Below are 22,003 nucleotides of genomic sequence, written 5' to 3' on the forward strand. Positions count from 1 at the left end.
GGTGTGTGTGTGTGTGTGTGTGTGTGTGTGTGTGTGTGTGTGTGTGTGTGTGTAGCTCAGGAGTAGAATGCTTTACCTGTATTCTACCTGTAACAACAATAACACCAACACACACACACACACACACACACACACACACACACACACACAGACTCATATTTAAATCACTTAATGGTATGGTGGGGCCCAAAACAGCAATCTCACAGTGTTTCTGAGACTGGAATGGCTGTGGCGCTGGCCCAACATATCCTATGGAGATTTTTGTGGTAAGAGTTGTACCTTGTAACTGTTGTCTGGCAGTGGAGCCTGGAACCTGGGCAGGAGTGAGTTTTAAAACTGTTCAATTAAAAATATCCCCACCTGGGGCAGGCAGCTGCCACCTGGATGGTGCATCTAGTCCTCTAATACTGACACACAGGAACTTAGGGACAAGAACAGGGGCTCAAGGAATACAGACTGACCTTGGCAATGCAGGTAGGCACTGTAGGCTCTTTTTCAAAGTCACAGGCATCCTCCTGGGACCTGTACTCGGCATGTCTCAGGATCCAGTTTGTCTGTGGGGCCAGCCTACAGCTACCATTCTTGCCTGTCATATCCAGACCATCACTCAACACTCTAGAGGCCACTCAGGGAAAGTACCTGAGTTTAGATAGTCTCCCAAATCTGCAGCTATATACCCACCATGCACCAGAAAGAGCACATCCCATCTCCCTGTACCCCAAGCGAGTGCTAAGAACACAAACAAGAGATGAGAATGCAGAATGCAGACCATCATGGCTAGGGGAAGAAGCATATGTAATTTGGAACCTGTCAGACTGAAATCAAAGATAGAAAAGGGTAACAAAAAGCTGGCAGGTAGGGACTACATCCTCAATGTCCCACCCAATGTCTGAACTCTTCTTTGTCATTATCTAGAAATCTGCTGGTTAGTACTCCCAGTGGGGAAGCCCAGGGAAGCATATGCCAGCAGCAGCCAGCCTGAGAGGGCCAGGCAAGTGCTCCATAGATAGAAAGACATGAAGACTCCAGCTAGCCATCTGATTGACAGCAGCCAGTGACCTGCACTTACAAGTTGTCCCAAGACACAGTGAAGTGTTTCTAGGCTCCAGAGCTGGGAGAAGCAGTACCTGTGTTTGAATCCCTATTTTGTGCTGCTTTATGAGGCTGGCCCCAGGACATGCATCTAGGCTCTTCCATTCATCAAAACTGCAACTGACTAGAAACATAGGACAGGCCAGAGTCCTCTGATTTACCAACCTCCACTTGTGAGATCTTTGCAAAATGTTAGGAACTGACCCACGAAGCCTTTCTGTCACATTATACTTGGCATAGAAAGAAACCATTTTCATGAGAAGTCACTATACCTGGGGGTCAGAAGCAGAGTTACTATCCCATTTTGATGATGTGAACTCTTTGTGACAACAATGAGAAAGGCTGCTGCCCTGAGAGATGCCTAGGACCCAGGTTAACAAGGCAAGGACTGATTCTCCATCCGGAGATCTTCAACCTGGTGGCTCACTGCAATGATTCCTCCATGCACAACTACATTTCTTGAATGCATATATATCAGGACACAAACACATACATATATCTATGCATATGTATACACATGCACAATCCTATATATTTGTACATACCGACAAGCATATACACATATCTGTACATCTGAGCACACACAGGCACATACCTATAAATCTTCACATATACTAACTAGGTACATATCTGTGTATCTGTACATACATGTATACTCTTGCACGTATCTACATACACTAACACATGTATAATCCTATGCATCTGTACACACTTGGGCATATATATACCTGTGTATCTTTATACACACGTACACTTCTGCACGATTGCGTATACATGAATACATATACAGTCCCATGCATTCATACACTCTAACACATACACAAACCTATAAATCTATAAGAATACAAAATGTGTACAATGTGTACTGCATACATGCTAACAAATGCACACATTTGTGTATCTGCAAACACACATCTACATACACACAAAGATACTCCACGTGTCTGTTACTACACAAGAGCATGTGCTCTGCAGCTTAAAACATCCACATGCGCATACCAAGGCATCTGTTCAGACACACCACACGTTTACCCGGGCACACACATACACATGTGCATGAACCAGATTTGGGGAGGAGCTGCTACCCGGCACACTGTGGCAGCACTGGCACACTCACACTGGCAGGACAGCGGCCAGATCTGTTGTTCCAGGCCTGTTCCCTCACCTTCTGCATCCTGATGTGGCCGCTCCTTGTACACCGTCACTTGGCCTGACCCTAGGCTTCACCTTATATACTGTCACTCAGCCTTCCCCTGGTTCTCTCACCTTCTGCACCAGCATTTCTCAATCAATGGGTCACAGACCCTTTGTGTGTGGGGGGAGGGGTTGAACAACCCTTCTACAGGGGTTGCCTAAGACCAACCCAAAAACACAGATATTTACATTATGATTCATAACAGCAGCAAAATTATAGTTATGAAGCAGCAACAAAACCAATTCTACGGTTAGGGGTCACGACATGAAGAAGTGAAGCATTAGAAAGGCTGAGAACGACTGTTCTACTCTATCACTTAGCCTGTCCTGGGCCTCACATTCTATACTGTGATTTGGCGTATCCTTGGACCTCTGTGCTCACAAGAATAAACTGCTTCCTCATAGCATCAGCATAGCCACCGCAGAAGCCCCGAGGCCAGAGCAAGTGCCAACCTGTATCATACCCAAGTGCCTCAAACTGGCACCATCTCTCACTAGCAAGTGTCCCAAGATTTGGGTGAGCACTGTCTGTCACCGCATAGGCCCAGGCACGGGGACGAGCACTGCACTGGCTCCATCCCACCTCTGCCATCTCAGCTGCTGGCACCTTCATTAGCATCCCTGGCAAGAGGCCCAACCGTAGTGAAGAAACAGGGTGTACCCTGAATGCTAGAGCAGGCCTGCTTCAGCATGGGCTTGTCCATCTTCTTGGCATAAAATGCAGCATACCACACACGAAGTTCAGTGCCTGCAGGGATATCCCTTGAGGTGGTGAAATATACATCACTGCCATGCTGGTAGGCTGTCAGGTTCTGGTGCCCAGGCTCTAGTGCTGGCCGCACCAACATCATCCAATTGCAGTCATCCTCGTTGGAAGTGTCGAAGCACACAGGATGCCCATCCTTCTGGAATACCTGAGGGGAGGGCCACAGCCTGGTTACTGACCAGTCTATCAGTGTGGCATGGGACATGGGGGAGATCACACTGCTTCTGATAGGACTGGTTTCCATAGATAGGAGATTAGAGAAAGATTCTGCGGCTTACATGGGCCAGGCTGGTCACAGGAAAGAGGAAGTTGAAGACATGCAACAGGTCCCTCATCATTGGAATATCGAGTACTGTTTGTGACCCAGGTGGGGACCTGAACTCTGCTCCTGTGCAGACACTGAGGGGACCCGGGGTTCCCCCCTCTAGGCATCATGGGAACCCTGGGCTCCCCTCTCTAGGCACCACGGGGACCCTGGGTTCTCCTCTCTAGGCATCATGGGGACCCTGAGCTCCCCTCCTGTTCAGTATAACAACAATGAGCTTTTCTCCCAGCTTTATTGGGAATGGAACACATGAGTTCTCCTCATGGCTCAGGTGGGTATCCAGATATTGGAACTCTCCTGTTCTGCTCCAAGCATGGCATCAGCAGAGTTCTTCAGTCCAGGTGAGCTGTCTCTGGTCTGCAGAACATCAGTACAGCTTCAGAGTTAATTGAGAGCAGGGCAGGAAGAGCCTTTAGTTTCTTTTGGTTTGAGTTAGCACAGGTTTAGGGTCTGTTCTCTATCTGTGGAATGATGACTGATTCCTCAGGACCCTGCCCCACTGACAAGCTTTTCCGAACAGACAGACCCCTGTAAGTGTGTGGCCCTCAGAAATGTGGGGACAAACTGTGAGGCCACCAGGTGCCCAGTGACCTCTAGTGGGAGTGAAAGGCACATTTCCACCTCCTCTCAGGGCACAGGGCTTCCCTTGGGACACACAGGTACTCAGAACTGAGAACAAATTGATACCTGAAAATAACCTTTAGAATTGAGGAGATGAAGAGAAGTCAAACAGGCATGAAGGACTTTCTCTAGTGGGGACACCTGTGTGTACCTATAACCTGGGTCCCCTGAGGGCAGACATTAAGTCCTGCCTTTCTGTGCTCAGATTTAGACCTTTACCATCATACCATAACATAGAACATTTCTTTCTGCTGTCCTTATACTTTTCCTTCTGTAAGTATCTGTCATTAGGTATTTGTCTTTCCTCTTTGGCTGAAGTCTGTCCTATAAGCTCAATATCCCAAGAGTGCCAAACTCTGAGGCTAGAACACCTAAGGCTGGCGGCTGCCTCTTTCGGGTCTCAAAGATAAGCACACTGTCCCTAGGGCTGCTGGGGAGCAACTCAGCCCTCATTTGTTTATGTCCCAACTATTTCTGAATGTATGCCACATGTGTGAACCTCTTCAGTCTCAGAAGGTTTTCCGGGGTTGACTTTAGATCCTCAGCCATCCCTGTAAGTGATATCTACTTTGTTTTTCTTGGTGTTATATCTAAGTTAGAAATATCTATTCTTCCTCAGGCAGATGTGCTCTGTGCAGCTTCCAAGCCCCATGCTATCACTCAGTCTCTGAGAGCTTCCTGCAACTCACACAGATGAGTGAGATTGCCACACGGGTGCAGAAAGCTACAGAGATCATGGCTATGCTGCAGCCACAGAACCTGCTAGGGGAGGAGAGGAGTTACACCAACATGGGGTCGGCTCCTGTTTGTTCTTAACTGTACTCCTTAAAGACCCACACATTAGTAGGCACTGCCTGAACCCTCACACTCTGAGGTGTATGGCATACTGAAGTGAAGAAAAGACTTCTCCAGCATTTACAAATCATCACTGCTCAGTGGCCCTCATCCCATCCCCAACAGGAGTCATGAAGCCCCAGTTTCTGAAGGGGCCATGAAGCTTCTGCCCATGCAGCTTTTACCTTCAGAGGAAATGCAGATTCCTTCTCCCACTTGGCGACCCTCCTGGACTCGAATGGACCAAATTGTGTGCGCTTGACTAGCTGGGTTACTGCAAACACACCTTCAGCCCCGTCATCCAGGCGTCTGATCTCCAGGTTAGAGGGGAGGGAGGACCTGAAAGCAGAAGTTTCAAAGAGGTCCTGCCACCTTTTCCAATGATCAGAGCAGTGCAATGCCTACAAGCCCCCATCATGCTCTAAAGGTACACTTTGTCAGGGAGCAGAATTGAAGCTCTCCCTGTAAATGGGAACAAAACTAGGGTTGTGCTTGTGAGGGCCCAGAGCCCATACACTAAGGGACACATTTAAAGCCCCACAAGACAATGCTGACCCCACTTTTCTAGTGTGGGGGCTGGGGAACAAGGACTGAAGCAGACAAAGTTATGACCTTCGAGGTTGTAGAGAAGGGTGGAGGAAGGGAGACAAAGAGGGCACAGAGCATAGTGAAGTGTTGCGGGTATAGGCCGAAGACCAGCAAAGAGGCTCCGTTCTGGGTGGGCTGGACCAGCTTCACTGAGGATGTGACTTTATTAGCCAGACTGTAAAGTCAAAGAAAATACTGGAAAAGAAAGTCATGGAGCTGGGACTTCAGCATGGGTGAACCTTGGGCCTGTGGGAGACATGTCTGGTAGCAGAGCTGGACCATACTCCCTGGAGAAGAGTCAATGGCAAAGGGCTCTGGCTCTGCTAATGTCTTCAGCTAGATTTTGATGGGCAATTGGCACCTCACCCACTCAGAAGAGCTGATCAGCTTTCTACTTTGGGTAAAAATGTTATTGAAAACATAAGTCACAAATAAAGGTGAATAAACGGGGGTAGTTACCAGTTGGAAGATTTACAGAAATAGTAATAAGACACTGTGCATTATTAGTTTAGCATCAGGCACCATCAAAGCCCCATAGGAGTAACTTAGGTTCTCCATGTCTCAAGCTACTGGTAGCCCTGACCCTACATTTCTGAAGGCTCAGGCCTCATAGGAGAACATGGGCCTGAAGAGCAATGCCTGGCTACTAAGCTGCCTCAGAACTCTTCAAGGTTTGTTTTTCCTGGTAGCTGTAGCTACTTGACCTGTTCCCTGGACTACTTGTCCAGAACCCTTACCCCAGCCTATTTGTCCAGAGTGCGTATCTGTCCACAGAGGCTTAGATTCAGAACACAGATGAAATCCAAAAGGCAGACCTATAGTTTGGTCCCCTCTCCTCTCCCAACAGGGTTTCTCTGTGTACCAGCCCTGGCTGTCCTGGAACTCAATCTGTAGACCAGGGTGGCCTTAAACTCAGAGAGATCAGCCTGCCACTGCCTCCTAAGTACTGAGACTAAAGATGTGTACTACTACTACCTGGTGATTCTGTCCACTTTTGTTTAATGCATAAACCGATGAAGTCCAGACTGGCATAGCCCAGATCCAAGGTCCCTGACTACACCAAGGAAACATACCCTCATGCTTTGAAACTCTTAGGACTCATCCCAGCAGGAAGGTGTCCGTCTCCCTGGGGGATGGGCCACCCCCCAACACACAGTCTCTCACTTTGACCCTCAAGCCTCTGTAGACACTTGGGACCTCTGCACTCTAGCCACAGCAGACAGGCAGAGAGCTCTTCTAGACAGGATTGCTGTGGAAGCTTAGGCACTCACTCACCTTGCCCTGCTCAGTACAAAGGAGTCCTTGACCATGACCACAGGTCCCAGTTCAGGACACTCTGAGTCGTGGTACTGGCTACAGTCTTCACACCCTGTAAACAGACACTGAATGTCAGAGGGGACAGTGCCCAAAGACCACAAACCTGGGAAAGGTGAGCAGCAGAGTTCATGAGATGTGTGCTGACACAAAGACAATAAAGAGTACAGCACATACAGGAGGCCTGGTCACAAGAGTCACCTCTTAGTACTCCCGAGAGCACAGTGCCAAGCAAGAGCCCCTTCCCAGGAGCACCAGCCTATGGCACTTTCAAACCCCACACATCATTTCCAGGGTTAGGAAGATCAGGATCTAGGAGTGTACTAACCCTTCACTATTTCTAAACCTCCAGTGACTTCCTGAGTTAAGATCACCCAGTCTCCTGTCCCTAGTGGGGTCCTAAAGAGAAGTGGTCTGAGGCCACAGCGCTGTAGCAGACAAGGAATACCCAGGCTCTCAAAGCAATGAGCAAATTACAGATTCAAAAGAAGCTCATGTCTGTGCTATACAAACAATGGATGTAGCTTTGCCTAGGCAGGAGCGTCAGTCCCATCTGCATTCTATGACATCATACTAGCCAGAGAGGTCTATGGGTCACTTACAGATAAACATGATCTCTTCGTTGCCATCTTCAGCCATTGCTGACACCTGTCAAGATATGAGAGACCCATTAACAGTGAGCTTTTATAACACCGTTTATGTGGGGGTTTTCCTATATGTATAAGTGCGTACACACCTATGTGAATATGTGTGTGAAGGTCAAAGTCACCCTTTGGTATCAATCCTCTGAAGCCATCCACCTAGTACTCCAAGACAGAGACTTTCCCTGGGACTGGGGGTTCGCCAATTATGCTAAGCTGGATGGCCAGGGAGCATCACAGATTCTGTCTCTGCATCCCCAGTGCAGGAATTACAAGTACACGCAAAAGCCCAGCTTTTAAAATGTAGGTACTGGGGATTGAACGCAGGTTCTCATGCTTGACTGGAAATCACTTAATTGACTGAACCATCTCTTCAGCTCACTAACAGGTTTCAGAGATAATCTCTTCCAAAGCTCCTTGATCCTTTGCATGGATTATAACACATTGCTTTCAAGAGAACAAACACATTCTCACCTACAGTAATAATGCTTCTTTAGGAACAGCAATGGATTTGAATGCCCTCATGACAAGGGAGCCTTCATGAACTCAGATCTTCTTTGTTTTTTAGCAGATATCATTTATAAAATGTACACTGCATTTTAGAAGCCACTTTTCTTGCTGTCCTCTCTAGGCTATGAAACCTCACAGTCATTTATACTGCAATCTGTTCTTCAGACCGTGTATCTAGCTTATGCCAATGACCTTATCATTCTGAGTGGGTAAAAAGTAGTGTCTGACACACAGTATGGTAGTTCTCCTGCTCCCACATAGACCTTTGTCAAGCTATTTCTATTCCCTATGCATCCTTTGAATGCATCCTCAAAAGCCAAGTCCAGAGTGGGTAGTTAAGCACAGACTAATCCGTACCACACATGTGTTTCAGACAGAGTGATGCAGATGTTGTTCATTCTGGGATATCAGATGCCTAAGCTATAAGACAGATATGAAAACATCTACTTCCTGCAGCTTGGGGAGAAACACAAAGTGAGATGTACCTGGCATGTCCCACCAAATAATGCTCCCCACCCCTCAGCCTTCCTGCTGTCTGATCACTCTGCCTCTCTGGTGCCCACTGCTAATTGTCATCTCAGGAAAGGATGCAAGCTGATACATACTTCCTGAATGTTAGTCTCACGTGCCCTCCAAACCCATCCCAACCTCAGCAACTTAAAAATTAGAACCCAGGTAGAACAATGCCTCAGTGAAAACTCAGACTGGCTGAACAAGCTATTACTGAGCAAAGAAGGGAAGGACTGAGGACATGGTGATGGGAGGAGAAAGGTGCTATGCACAGTCCGGGGAGATGAGTTCCCACGCTTCAAGTTTTCCATGTTGCTTTAAAAAGTTAAAACTACCAGGCACATTAAACCCAAACTCAGCAAAACATTTTCTTTTTCTGGAACCAGCATCTAAGCTAGGTTCCTGCCTGGCCTCTCAGGACTCCTGGCAAGTGGGTACCATGTGGAGTGGGTACCAACCCAGGATGGGGAGAATGGCTGGTCACTGAGCAGAGGGCAAGGAGGGATTGGTGGTTGGTGCTGCTGGCTGGAGGCCTATAGGAAGTAGAGCATCACAGTGGGGGACGGGGATGTAGGGTGAACGAAGCTACCCTCTTTGTGGCAGCTGAGAAGGAAATGTCCTCTGGGAGGGCATCTCCTTAATTACCTAGCTTTCTCCCACAAAGTTCCTTTCCTGAAGTTCTGCCATCACCCACTAGTACCATTAGCTGGAACCCTTTTAACCTACAGACTTGGGGGTGGGGGTGTAAGATTCACAACCACAACAAGCAGCAGCTAATGTGTGACACTTGTCACAAGAGCTTGGGGGTCTGAGTACCACAGCAGGGATCTGCTCTACACACCAGTTACATTCAGGTCAGAGAGCTCTGTAATAAGAACAGGTAGCGAGGGGCTACCTCAAGCCATGGCTAAATCCCAGCAGGACACAGAAGGAAGCTAATCAGAGCAGAGCAGGAGGAAACGAATCTACTCTGTTCTGCTTGTTTTGGAACTGGAATCTGCACACAGAGGTGTGGTAGATTCTTCTCCCTAGGGTAGCAGCCCAGTCTCCAGTTCCATCCCTCTCCACAGGGCAAGGACAGGAACCCTAAGCCAGGAAGGTTTAGGTGCTGCTGCTGTGGGAAGAATGTGAGAGCACAGGAAATGGTATGAACCTGGTCATGTACATGGTGCCTAACACAAGAATCTTATACTTATGGTTGTGAGCCTAGACTTTAACGGCTGAGCTATCCTCCAGCCTGTAACACAATAATCTTGAGCATTCTTTATTAGTGGCATAGCTTCTAAATCTTCTAAGCAGAGGTCACATAAAGTGATGATGTACATTTTCAAAGTTTGCTCCCATCCAACTGAGAGTGCTCCTTTGTAGAAGCCAAATTCCATCTCCAGATTTCTATGACCCTCCCACATTAACAGAACAGTGCTGGTGTAGTAACACTCTCCTAGGATCCCTAAGCAGGCTAAAGGAGGAGGACTATGAATTCAAGTCCAGCCTGGGCTATACAGGGATAGCTTGCCTAAAAATAAACAAACAAACACAAAACAGAAAACAAACAGAGAGAGAGAGAGAGAGAAGGAGATCCCCAAAGAAAGAATTATAAAGTACTATGTGGTGCAAGAAGAAGAGGGAAAAGGATTAAAACTTTGAGAGACACCTGCCTCTCCCCAGTGTTTCAGAGTATATTCCATGGACCAGGAAGCAGCAGCAGTACTTGCTCTGCCTGGACGCTCAAACACCTGCCCAGCAGCTAGCGGGGATGCAGCAGTTTCTCTGCACCCTCCAGCTGATTCAGCTGCAGCCCAAACTTGGTCCACAGCTACAGCCAGCAATTAAACATAGCTATAGTGACAAAGGCCCACTGTGGCATTATCAGGAAACCAAATGCATATTGAGTGCCTAGGAGATTCTGTCAAGGATCTCCTGACTCTAACTGGTTGGTGATACAAGTGAGGGTGGACTCCAGGCATATGTGCCCTAACACTGACACAGGTGTTTGCACAGCCTGCACCAGGTGACAAGTGTAATGGTAAATATTCATTCTCAAAATGATAGGATCTAGAATCGCCTAGGGGGACTGTGTAGATGAGGCTAACCTCTGAGCATGTCTGTGGTTATCTAGATTGGGGTAACTGAAGGAAGAAAACCCACCTTAACTGTAGGTGTCACCATTCCATGGTCTGGGGTCCTCCACTGAATAAAAATGAGAAGGCCAGCTGAGCATCACTCTCAGCTTCTGGAATGAGGATACAATGTGGCCATTTCCCTCAAGCTCCTGCTGCCACCATGCTTTCCCCACCAATGGACTGTACTCTCAAGCTGGGAGCCAAAGTAAGCACTTTCTCCTTTAAGTTAATTTGTATGGTATTTTACTGCAGCAATAAGGAAAATAAGTAAAGCAAACATGTTAATGGGAACATTCAGTCTACCTACCCCAAGCTTAACCATGAATCTATGGTAATGGAAATCTAGACACAGGGATAAAGGGCAGCATGGACTCCAACAGACAGGTACAGACCCATACATGCCCAGCCAAATTTCCACAAATGGTAGAAGTGATTCAGTGGAGGAGGGAGGGTCTTCTTTCCTATGAATGGTGCTGGGATGACTGGACATCCACAAGCAAGAAAAATTAACTCTGACTCCAGGTCTTATTAAAAATAAATAGCATGACTCGGCGTGGTGAGCAGATAATCCCAGCACTCCAAGGCCATGGCAGGAGAACCGAATGTCCCAGGTCAGCTGGGGCTTTACATAAGACCCTGTTTCAACATAAACCATCAAATCTGTTGCTGTGTCCATGTGGCTCTCTCAGCTGTCTATTCTGTTCTGATGCTGCCAAAACTACACAAGAGAAAGACAACCAACTGCCTGCCACTCTGGCCTTACTGTGAGGCTTCATTATTCCCTGCCTTAGTCTTTCTAGTTCCTTTGCCTCTCCATAGAATTTCTCTTCTTCCTCCTCCTCATCTTCTTTCTTTTCCTTTCCTTTCCTTCCTTCCTTTCGTATTGTTTTTATTGAGATAGGGTCTCACTATGTGTCCCTGAAAGCTGCTGTGTAAACCAAGCTGGCCTTGAACTCAAGATATTTGCCTGAGTGCTGGATTGAAGGCATGTGTTTCCATGGTGGGCTTTTGGACAACCCTGTTTATAGCTGTGAAAAGGTCTTGGAAGATTTGAACACAGTTTTAGCTGCCCTTTGCTTACTCTCATACCCCAAGCATCCTCATGTGTGTAATTCATGTTTAAGAAACTTTCTCACATTAAGTCTTGGAGGTTTGGGCATGTTCTTTACTTACAATGGATCTTAGCTTTAACAGTCACAGCTCAAAGATTTGGAAACCATTTCTGGTCTAGAGGCCCTGGCAATTTTTGTTTAAACAAAAGTACTATCTTTCCCACTGGCACAGGCTTTCAGGGAGTATATTAAAAGCAACAGGGGAGAAATCTCTACAGGGAAAAAGCAAATGAACAGTTTCTCAAACTCTGTACGTTGATCTAGGTTTGATAGGTAACGAAGGAGTAGGCAGGGAGAATCTTGAGCTATTGGGAGCACTGCAAACTCCACTCAAGATACACATCAGGCATTGGAGGTTTGTGTAATCTATCAGAATAGACCTGCTGGGAACAGAGCAGGCCAGCAGCTCATCAGCCTAGCAGGGTAGAGGGAGCTGCCCTCTGTGATGTACAGGCTGAGGGGCCACAGAATTATAATCAGCCCTGTACTACTACAGGAGGGCTAGATGCCAAATTCCAGCATGTTTGCCGCTGCTGACCCTGGTGGGTGATTATCACCCTTTCCTGGGCTTAGGTTTTCTCAATGGACTTTGAGTACCTTTCTGGTCTGCCCCAAACAACTGCAGGCAGGGTTTTCCCACTCTTAGACCTTGTCCTCCTATGACACTTTTTGTTTATTCCTGTGCAAAGACAGACACCCGGGGCAAGTGTATACCTAGATGCAGAATGGTCCCGGCATGCCATCCATGTCAGATCAGCACAACCAACCGAGAAGGTAACCCTTGCGCCTCTTGGTCACCTGAGCTCTGACTCCCATATTTGGCCTTGTGGGTTTTGTGAGTTCTTCCTAAGCTTGTTTCCTATGGAATGCAAAGCTCTCTACCATTTGATGAGTGTTCCTTTTTGTATTCCCTGTCTATTTAGTGTCTTTTCCTGCTGCTGGGATAAAATACTCTGACAAAAGCAACTTAAAGAACAAAGGGTTTATTCTGGCTCATAGTTCAAGGGTAGTCAGTCTTGGTAGGGAAGTCAAGGCAGCAGAGCATGAAGTCATGCCTCACAGTGCATCCAGTCAGAAAGCAGATAGTGAAAATACTTCCCAATGCTCAGCTGGCTTTCTTCATTTCACACAGTCAAGACGGGTCTGCCCACATCAGGAAGTACATTCAAGCAAACTCCCCCAGACTTTCCCAGAGGCTCCTCTCCCAGGAGATTCTTGATTCTGTCAGGCTGACAGTTAATATTAACCAGCACACACTGCCTGCCACCCTTTTACACTCAGCACAGCTTTGCTCTCAGCCAGGGTTTATCACCTTCTGTTAATCCCACTCTCTTCACCCACCTTTAAAGTTCAGACTGTTATTCTGCTCAAGTGATCATCACAAAGCAGGCACACGGCAGGACCTGCACAGCTCTATACCCACAAGCTGCTGAACAGTGTTACCCACCTGACCCTCTGCAGAAGAAAATTGTCCTATGAAACAGATGTGAGAGGGTCAGAGAACCTGTCTTAAAATACAAGAGGCAAGGTATAGTGGTCTTCTGCTATGACCACAGTGACCATGCTATAGCTTCCTCCCTGCTGAACTGCTCTTCACAAGACCCTGTGCTTACCACCACAGATATCCAGGCCTGAGGTCAGGGCACAAGAGTGCCTTGCTGAGCTTCTCTCCTCTTAGCCTCAAGGACCCCACAGCCCAGTGTCTCCATGCAAGCCTCTCTGCTCACCACTCCCACATCAGATTCTGCAGCCCTCACCTGGCCTAACTTTACCGCCTGCAAGACAGGGCTTGTGACTGGACACCGTTTCTCCACTGATTTTTCTCGTTTTGACTGTATGTAGTAGGGTTTGCTATGGGCATACCCATGTCGAGATTCCGCTGCTGGAAGAGGGAAGGCTGCACACACCCACTTCCTCCACAGCTTCATCTAGCAGTTTAGAAGGGCAAACCAATGAGGTGGGCCCCATGTCCACCCATTTCACTGACCCACTTCTCAGATGCCTCCATGTTCCAATTCTTCCCACCACTGGCATCTTGCTTTGTTCTTCTCAAATGCAGCTTCCTATGTTTGTACTCTATGCCCCCCACCCCCACCTCCTGCAGCTTCCCCGGAAAGCCTGGTTCTGGTCTGAGTATGCTTATTGGAACCTTAAAGCACAGCAAGCTGCCAGGGCATGGCACTCTCCCTCAGAATGCCAGATGCTGCAGACAGAACCCTTCTGGCCTACAGCTTCCAGCACCACACCACCATGTCTGATTTCTTTACAGCCAGCAATGCACTTTGTGTGTAACTTCTATCTTCAAAACCCTCCAGGTCTGGTTTAGGCCCTGGTCTGAGGTCTGAGGGCTGGATCTGCCACTCTGGCAGCTTGGAGTCCTTGACCCTGAACTTGCCTAGTCTTTTTTTCTTTCTTAACTTCTACTTCCTTTCTGAACTTCTTAACTCTACAGTGAGGTTGTTATCTCCAATATTCATTTCTGGGCAAAAGAGAGGTGTACAATCTAGTCCATAAAAACAGAAACTGAGGCAGTATGTTTAACCTGAAGATCCTATTAGCCAGTTATGATGGCAGAATTGTGGCAGCCTGTGAGGGTGGAGTTCTAGAAGCATCTTGCCTAACACACTGCCTAAGCTAAGCAGCATTGTGATCCGTCACAGTAAAAGGAAAACTTGCCATAACTAATTAGCATGTGTTCATCACTTACAGAATGCTAAAGACCTGCAGAGAGCACTGGGCACAGGGAAGATGCTTCTCAAAGGCAACCTCTTGGCTGTATGTGGTGGCTCTGCACACATCTGTAGTCCCAGCACTCATGTTTCAACAACAGAACAATCAAGGGCCGTCTCCTGATACATTAGGAATGTTCTGTTGTCCACAGCCAGAAGGCAGTGAAAGTCAACTCATGTCACCCCTGCACACCCCTGGCACTGCTAAGGACTCAGGACACACTTGGCTCCAGTACTGTCCCTCAAGCCATGTCATTCATCCAAGGGATCCTGTGATACTGGCACTTCCTCAGCCCTCAGAACTATGAATGGAGGCCCAGACCATAATAGACAGAAAAATGTGCCAAACAGAACCTGGACCAGGGAACCAGCAGAGGAAAGCAGGGTCATGGTGTCTCTAAGCACCCTAGGTATAATTTATACAATTTACCAACAAGGCTCAAAAGGTCCCATGGGGCGCCAGTGCCTGCCTCCAGCCCATGTAACAGGTCGGAAGAGGACGAAGGACTTGAGCTGTGAATCCACCTGTACAGGTTTCTTAAGGATTTATTCAGGTCCCCTTCCCAGCCTCCATGTCACCTGTTGCTGTTTCTTCTCTCAGAACTGTTATGTGGTCTCAAAACTCTGGCTGTGATATGGCTGCCGCTGTGACGGTATCAGGTGGTGAGTGGGCGGGTCACAAGATGCTATCCCCTCTGTTGGTCTATTCAGTGATAACCCCTCTACTCCACCATTAGTGATGCTCTCCCACATGATACTGCAAGATGACCCAGGGCATGCCTGAAAGCTAAGCCCCATCGCCCATCCTCCTGGACCCAGAAAGGTAACCTGAGGATACCCAGCCTAAGGGGTTCCTGGTGCCCTCTAACCCAGCTGGTGACAAACTCTGTATGGTCTCGCTCTTTATAAATTACCTAGTCTGGGGAATTCTGTTATTTTACCAGCAAACAGACTAAGCCAGAAACATACTCTTCACCCTGCCTCCATCTGTCCAGTTCCTACTTACTCTTTAAGGTCTATCCTAACATGGCTCTCCTTGCAAGTCCACTTTGTCCACAACTGCCACACACTGAAAGGAAGCCTCTATTGTATCTGTCAGCACAAAAGCACTTTGCCCGCCTGGAGGTCACCTGTGTGACCTTCCCTTCCCTTCTACTGTATAAGTCCTGGCTTCCCCACCTCCTCGGGCAGTGGCTCTCAACCTTCCTAATGCTGAGACCCTTTAATACATTTCCTCATGTCCAATCATAAAATATCTTATGCAGGATAAGAGTCAAAACCCACAGGTTGAGATCCACTTCTATGGGCTCTGGAATGGCAGAACCGTTCTTGGGCCCAGCAAACAGCTCCACAGGACACCCTCTCTGTTGCCTACACCCCCTCCATCAGTATCTCAAGCCCCCCCCAACCCCAAATGCCTTTCCTCGGTGGCCACTTTCCTGCTTTGCTTCCTTCATTACACACCCTATGCCATCTGTATGCCTATATCTCTGTCCACATGCAGTGGCCCAGGCCCTTGGCCATCCCCCCTCCTCCAGACTGGACACACAGCAGAAAGCCACCTCTAAGCCAAGAACCTGGTTCAACTTTTGCCCTTCCCTAGGTCTGGACCTACCTCTGAAGCTACCTAATGCCTGGCACCAAGCACAGACCCTCTCTGCCAATATCCTCACGAGTGTTTTACCATTCTCAAGTGCCTGTTCTAGTACCAGCTTACCTGTCCAGGCCTGGTTTACAGAGCAGCAAGAGGTGAAGTTTCACTAACCTCTAAAATAGATCCTCACGTCACTCTTGTAAGCGTAGCTATTAAAATGTAAACCCCATGATGGAATGGCCCCAGTCACCTCCAACTCACAGGGATCAGCTTCTCTTTAAGCATCAGCGAGCTGACCCCGCCTCTTCTCTGTACCCTCCTGCCTCCTTCCCTGGAGATCCTAAACCGTCCATTACACACTGCTGCCTGCAATTGCTCTCCTGACGCCCCTGTTGTAACTTCTCGCAACACAAGTATGTCTATTCATTGAATCAGACGTGATTTCACAGGACCACAGGCTGCGCTCACTTCTTCTGAGTGAGCTGTGGCAGCCTTCGCTGAACTGTCATTGAGCACCAAAAGAAAGGTCTAGTTTTGAGAAGCTGGTTCAAGGAAGTACACAGGGCATATTATGGTTCCCGATTACTTTACCTGCTGAGGATAAATAAATGACCACTATGGTCCTCTCCTGGGAAACCAGAACAGAGAGTTACACAGGCGAGGAGACGGAGCAGGAGGCCGGGAACCGCAAGCCCTCATGCCTACCCTTCTGAATTAGTAGACAAAATTGCCAGTTAGGGAGAGCTTCAAGCTTTTGGAGGATGAGCATCCACAGTGACTCCATTATCCACACCCATTCTCTAAGGCTATAACTACAAAAAGCCAGGGGATGGGTGGATCAATGTGGTCTCCTGCCAGGTCCCACTCATGCCCATGTCCTCTCTGAAGGACAGCTAAGGATCCCTAGACTGTGGGTCAGCTGCTACCTCCAAGACAGCAGCTATGTGCTTTTAAGTGACACCCCTCATGGACAGATCACCTCCTCAGTGTTCCTTCTATTTTGGGTGTAGCTGTCAGTGTTCCTTCTATTTTGGGTGTAGTTGATTGGCCTATACTCTTATGATGCCCTGGGGTTCAGCTCTAAGAACAGGGACCCTGTGCCATCCTTGATCAAACCTCTCTGAGCGTCATCCTGCTGCTTTTCCACCCTGGTCCATGGGCCTTTCCCAGCTGGAGGTCCCAACTATGTTCCCACCCAGCACTCTGTGCACTAGCCATATGTCTGCCTGAGCCCACTCTGCTCTCCACCAAGAGGCTAGACTCCCTCACAACACTGGTCTCCCACTCAACCTCCCCTTCCCAAACAGATGGTTCTTGTCTCAGCGCTGAGTGTGCTAACCACTGCACACGCAGCAGCCTTCCTCCGTCATGTCCTTACACTCTTGCCTAACCATTGTTTTTGGTTGTGAGCCTAGCCTTTAATGGCTGAGCCATCTCTCCAGCCCATTGCCTAACCATTGTTACTTATGGTGCCTCCTGCCACAGAAAAGGCCTGGGAAATGAATCTGAAGTGTCAGCCTGCAAATGAGAAACTGAGTCTAGACAGCCTTTAAGCCGCAACTGGTGAGCAGTTTTAAGCTCCATCACACCCGCAAAAGTGACAGAAGGAAATGGGAACAATGGTCATTCTCAGAGGTAACCACACTAAGACAGCCTTGTAATTGTAGATGGGTTTGTTTTTAGACAGGGTCTAACGGTATGATGCAGGCTTCCCTGGACCTCAAGATCCTCCTGCCTCAGCCTCCTGAGTGCTGGTATTGCAGCACTTACCATCAGCCCAGCTGTGATTGATGTTTTAATTTACCCATTTGTCTTCTGGAGAAAAAAACTACCCTGTCTGCTCCCCAAAGAGAACAATTAGTATATTCTTTGCTGACATTTCTGTAAAAGCATGAATCAAAGACAGAAGTAAAAGGGGGAAAAAAAAAAAAAAAGTAAGGAGAAAACTTAGTACATTTTCCCTTTAATAATCTGATCTATAGGTTTTATTTCAGAGTAAGACAGTGATTTCAGGGTAAGTCTGAGGAAGCAGCTGCAGCAGGTAAGATGTGGAAAGCCCATAGGTTTGAAGCAAAATATGGTCGGGGTGTGTAGGGAATCTTGTCTCCACAACTACATCACTGCACTCTCCAGGAGTATTGTCCCTGCCACCTCTGAGAGATTCCCACAGAGCCAGAGACTTCTTCAGGTTTAACTCTTAAAATCGCCTTCAGGACCCCAGTGGGGTTCTGCTCAAGCACCTCCATTTGAGGGTTCTGACTGGCTCTAGCTATGTATTTTTGAAAGAAGAGTTGGCAGCTTTAAATTCAGGCACAGATCCACGTGTCTTCAGCTCACACCCTTGCTTCTACCATTTTAATCCACCTTGGAGGAGGGGGACGCTTGTGAGCATGTGTGAAGAGGCCCTCCATCCACTGCAAGAAGGGCTCTGCTGGACAAGTGCGCACGAGCTACCCACTACGGGCTAGTGCCCTATCTCTGCCCCCTCAAAACTCACCTCAGGAGCACTCAGGCTCCACCCGGCCCTGGGCCCCTCCTGCCCACCCTTTTCCCAGATAGTAGAAGGGCACGTCTCCAGCCTCTCTTTCCACTGTGGTCCCCGGGCCACCAAAAGGTAGCGACAAGTAAAGCGTCTGGGCCTGGGAGCCATGGCGCAGCCTCGGACTTTCTTAAACGCCAAAGGGGCTGGAAGCCAAGGCCCCTCCCTGGGCTGCGCCCGAAAACCGGGTAAGGCGGCCGGGTGGCCGGGAAGGGACTGTAGGGACCAGAGCCCGCAGCCACGCCGGGCCAGGCTTTGGGCGCACCGGGGGCGCATCATGCGCCCATGCCTGGGCCGGAGCGGGGGCGCCAAGCCCGCGAGTGGGCGGCCGGGCGCGGGTTGGAGTGGGCCGGGCTCGTGGCGGGCAGTTGGCGCGGGCCGTGCGCGAGGGCCCGGGGTCGGGCACCCAGGGCGGAGGCCAAGCCCGCGGCGGCGGAACCCGGCGGGCGCAGGGCGATCCCGGAGCGGCTCCGGAATCCAGCCGGGTTTTGACTCCGATCGCCCACGGCGCCCGCGACTGTAACAAAGAACAGACGGCGCGGCGGCCGGACCGGGGCGGGCGCGGGGGACGCGGGTGGAGGCCGGGCCGGGGCCGGGCGCGGGGCGCGGGGCGCGGCGGGAGGCACGCGGTGGGGCCACGGCGGGCCCGGGCCCGGGGCTTTACCTGCCTGTGGAATGTGCAGAGCGGGGTCGGATCCGGACTCCGGGTTGCGATCCGCTCCGGAAACTGCGCAGCACCGGAAGCCGGGGGGCGGTGGCGCGGCATCGTGGGAGTTGTAGTGCGCAGCGCGGGCTGACGGGGCGGGCCTAGAGCTTGGCTGCCTGAACCGGGAGCTGGGACAACCGGCTTCCTGGACAGGGAGTTAGGGATAACTGGCGGTGTAGTAGCGGAACCTGGGACGGACTGTGTGGAGTGGGAGCTAGTAGGGGTTTTGTGGACAGTGAGACTAGGAAACGGCTGCCTATACTGAAGAACCCTGGGACAGAGAAGCTTGGTTGCAGTGATGGAGGATGATTACCTTTCTGGCTGTGTGGATGGGGAACAGGATAGGGAATATTGGTGGCGCAGTCTATGAGGATCCAGGGGAAGGGACTGGGGAGAGGGGCTTGTGTTATTCATGAGAGCTGGCCAGACAGTGTGTGGACTGAAGAGCTCGGCACCCTGCACTTGTAGGTATGTCTGATGCCCGAACAAAATATGTTACCTACATTCCCTCCAGTACCTAACTCAGCCCTGGGCACTAGGTAAATGGGACAGAGTGGGTGAAAGTCAAGCTTCTGCATGGAGGGGTCACCACCCGATGCCCATCCTCATGCCAATGATGCTTTTGGTGGGAAGAAAGATGAGTGTATAGCAGCAGAGCCTGATAGATGGGGATGACCCATGGCAAGGAACCGTCCTTGTGGGCCCTTGGTGGCCTGAGTCTGCCCAGTCTAATAGAATAAGAATGATATTGGGAGTGAAGGTGTGCTTTCTAAAGTGACCAAGGGTAGCAGATATGGAGCAACCTGGTAAGGGAAGATGGGCTGGACTGCCAGGAACCCAGAATTCCTCTGGAGGTGCTAGCAGAGATCAGCCTGGACAGCTGGTAAATTGTGACAAGTATGGCCCTCTAGTCCTCTCTTGGGATGTAAGCACAAAAAGCAGACCTTGGCTTGAAAGGGCCTTCTATGGGCTCTTTAGGAGTATTTGAACACTCCATCCTCAGCTGATGCTGCTGTTTGGGAAGGCCATGGTACTTTAAGACAAAGGTTCCCAACCTTCCTACTGCTGCAATCCTTTAATACAGTCCCTCATGTTGCCATGACCCCCCAGCCATAAAATTATTTTTGTTACTACTTCGTAACTAACTTTGCTACCATTATGAATCATAATGTAAATATCTCTGTTTTCTAATGGTCACAGGCAACCCCTGCGAAAGGGTCATTAGACCCCCCAAAGGGGTTGTAACTCACAGGTTGAGGACTGCTTCTTTAAGAGGTACAGCCCTGATGAAGGAAGTACACCACTGGGCTTTCAGGGTGTATAGCCTTGCCCCATTTCTATTCGGATTTCTATGCGAATGAAAATGTGATCAACTAACTTCCTGTTCACTATGCTTCCCCTGACTGTTGCCATGCCTTCCTTGCCATAACAGACTCTAATCCCTCTGGAACAATGAGCCAGAATAAACCCTTTCTTCCCTAAATTGCTTTTTTTTTTTTTTTTGTTAGGTATTTTTATCACAGCAACAAAAGGTAACACATCTCCACAATAGATGCTGCCTTTGATGCAGAAAACGTATGGGGCTTGGCTCAAGAGCGACTCATTCTGAAGGGTAGATTACAATGGCTGGCTACCCCATATTCTGTCCCGTAGGCAAGCAGGCTGAGTGGGACCTGTGGTTGGTTCCCCTGGGGTTCCTCAGTGCAGCATATCTCCAAATACAATGCTTTTGTTTGTGGCTCATGGCAGGACAAACTGAAAGAGCCCACAGAAACTGAAGACCACAAAGGGGATGAGATGCTTGCAGCAGGAGGCTAGGCTGCCCTAATCCCAACACAGAAACCACTGGCAGAAGCAGGCATAAATGCTATCACAAACCCATGGCTAAGCTGTTACCTATTCCTTCTGCACTCATCTGAGACATCTGCTGGAGTGGGTCACTGATAGCAGGCACCCAGACTGATGAATGCTTCTCTGCCTCCACTCCTCAAACATGTAACCCACAGGCCATGCCAGGGGCACCCAGGCCAAGACAGACCTTGGCTTGTAGCACCCACAATTCATTGTTCCCAAGAAGGTCTGTGGGATTACTAAAATCCTACAGTAAATTTTAGCCCCAGCCTTGGTGGGGCTAAAATTTAGGCACGCAAAATATAGGAACTCGGGGAGGAAAGCCCATCGACAGGAATGAGGGTCAAAGAAGGTATCAGTACATATTTTTGGTCATCTGGCTGCAATGGCCAGTCATACAAAGGAACAAAAGTTAGCAGTAAATCAAACATAAGAGAAGCCCCGGTACTCAGGACAACCCAGGACTTGGAAAGAACTCAGCTCAATGTTTTCCATGAGCGCATTTATTTCTTGAGAGGTCAGTAAAGTTGCAGCCATGTCTTGCTGCCTAGGGTGGTGCAGGATGACACCCACGTCTAAAGTACTGCAACAAATACAATCATTGTCACAGATGCCAGTTGCCACACACCAGCATCAGGCTCACCACACACCTGGGAAACCTTTACTTTATTCTCTTTGCAGGAGAGGTTTGACATGACTGGGCAGAGAATCAGGCTTACAGCCCTGGGGATAATCACATCTCCACTCCACCATCAGCAAAGAGACCCAGGCAGCTTGGTGACTCCAATACTTATACACGTAACAGGGACATTTTGCATAAAGGGCTTGTACTGACGGTTTGAGCAGGGCCTTTTTCCCCATGCAGGTGCTTTGGTCCTCAGGGCTTAGACGTTGGGTTGATACCCACACTTGTTTCTGTGTGACAGAGACATGCTTTACCTTCCACCATCTATC

At 49.0% G+C, this 22,003-nt stretch overlaps 1 protein-coding gene across 1 annotated transcript in view; it reads right to left on the reverse strand.

Annotated features, from left to right (window-relative positions):
- Nucleotides 1–19,258, reverse strand: part of Prdm15 (PR/SET domain 15) — a 53,152-nt gene extending 33,894 nt beyond the window's left edge. The window contains 6 exon segments of the mRNA XM_051191965.1: nt 2,948–3,200; nt 5,018–5,171; nt 6,696–6,789; nt 7,337–7,382; nt 19,161–19,246; nt 19,249–19,258. Of these exon segments, the coding sequence (XP_051047922.1) occupies nt 2,948–3,200; nt 5,018–5,171; nt 6,696–6,789; nt 7,337–7,382; nt 19,161–19,246; nt 19,249–19,258 (643 nt within the window).
- Nucleotides 19,259–22,003: the final 2,745 nt, after the last annotated feature.

The sequence above is a fragment of the Phodopus roborovskii genome, unplaced genomic scaffold (genome assembly GCF_943737965.1).
Source record: "Phodopus roborovskii unplaced genomic scaffold, PHOROB, whole genome shotgun sequence".
Taxonomy (NCBI): domain Eukaryota; kingdom Metazoa; phylum Chordata; class Mammalia; order Rodentia; family Cricetidae; genus Phodopus; species Phodopus roborovskii.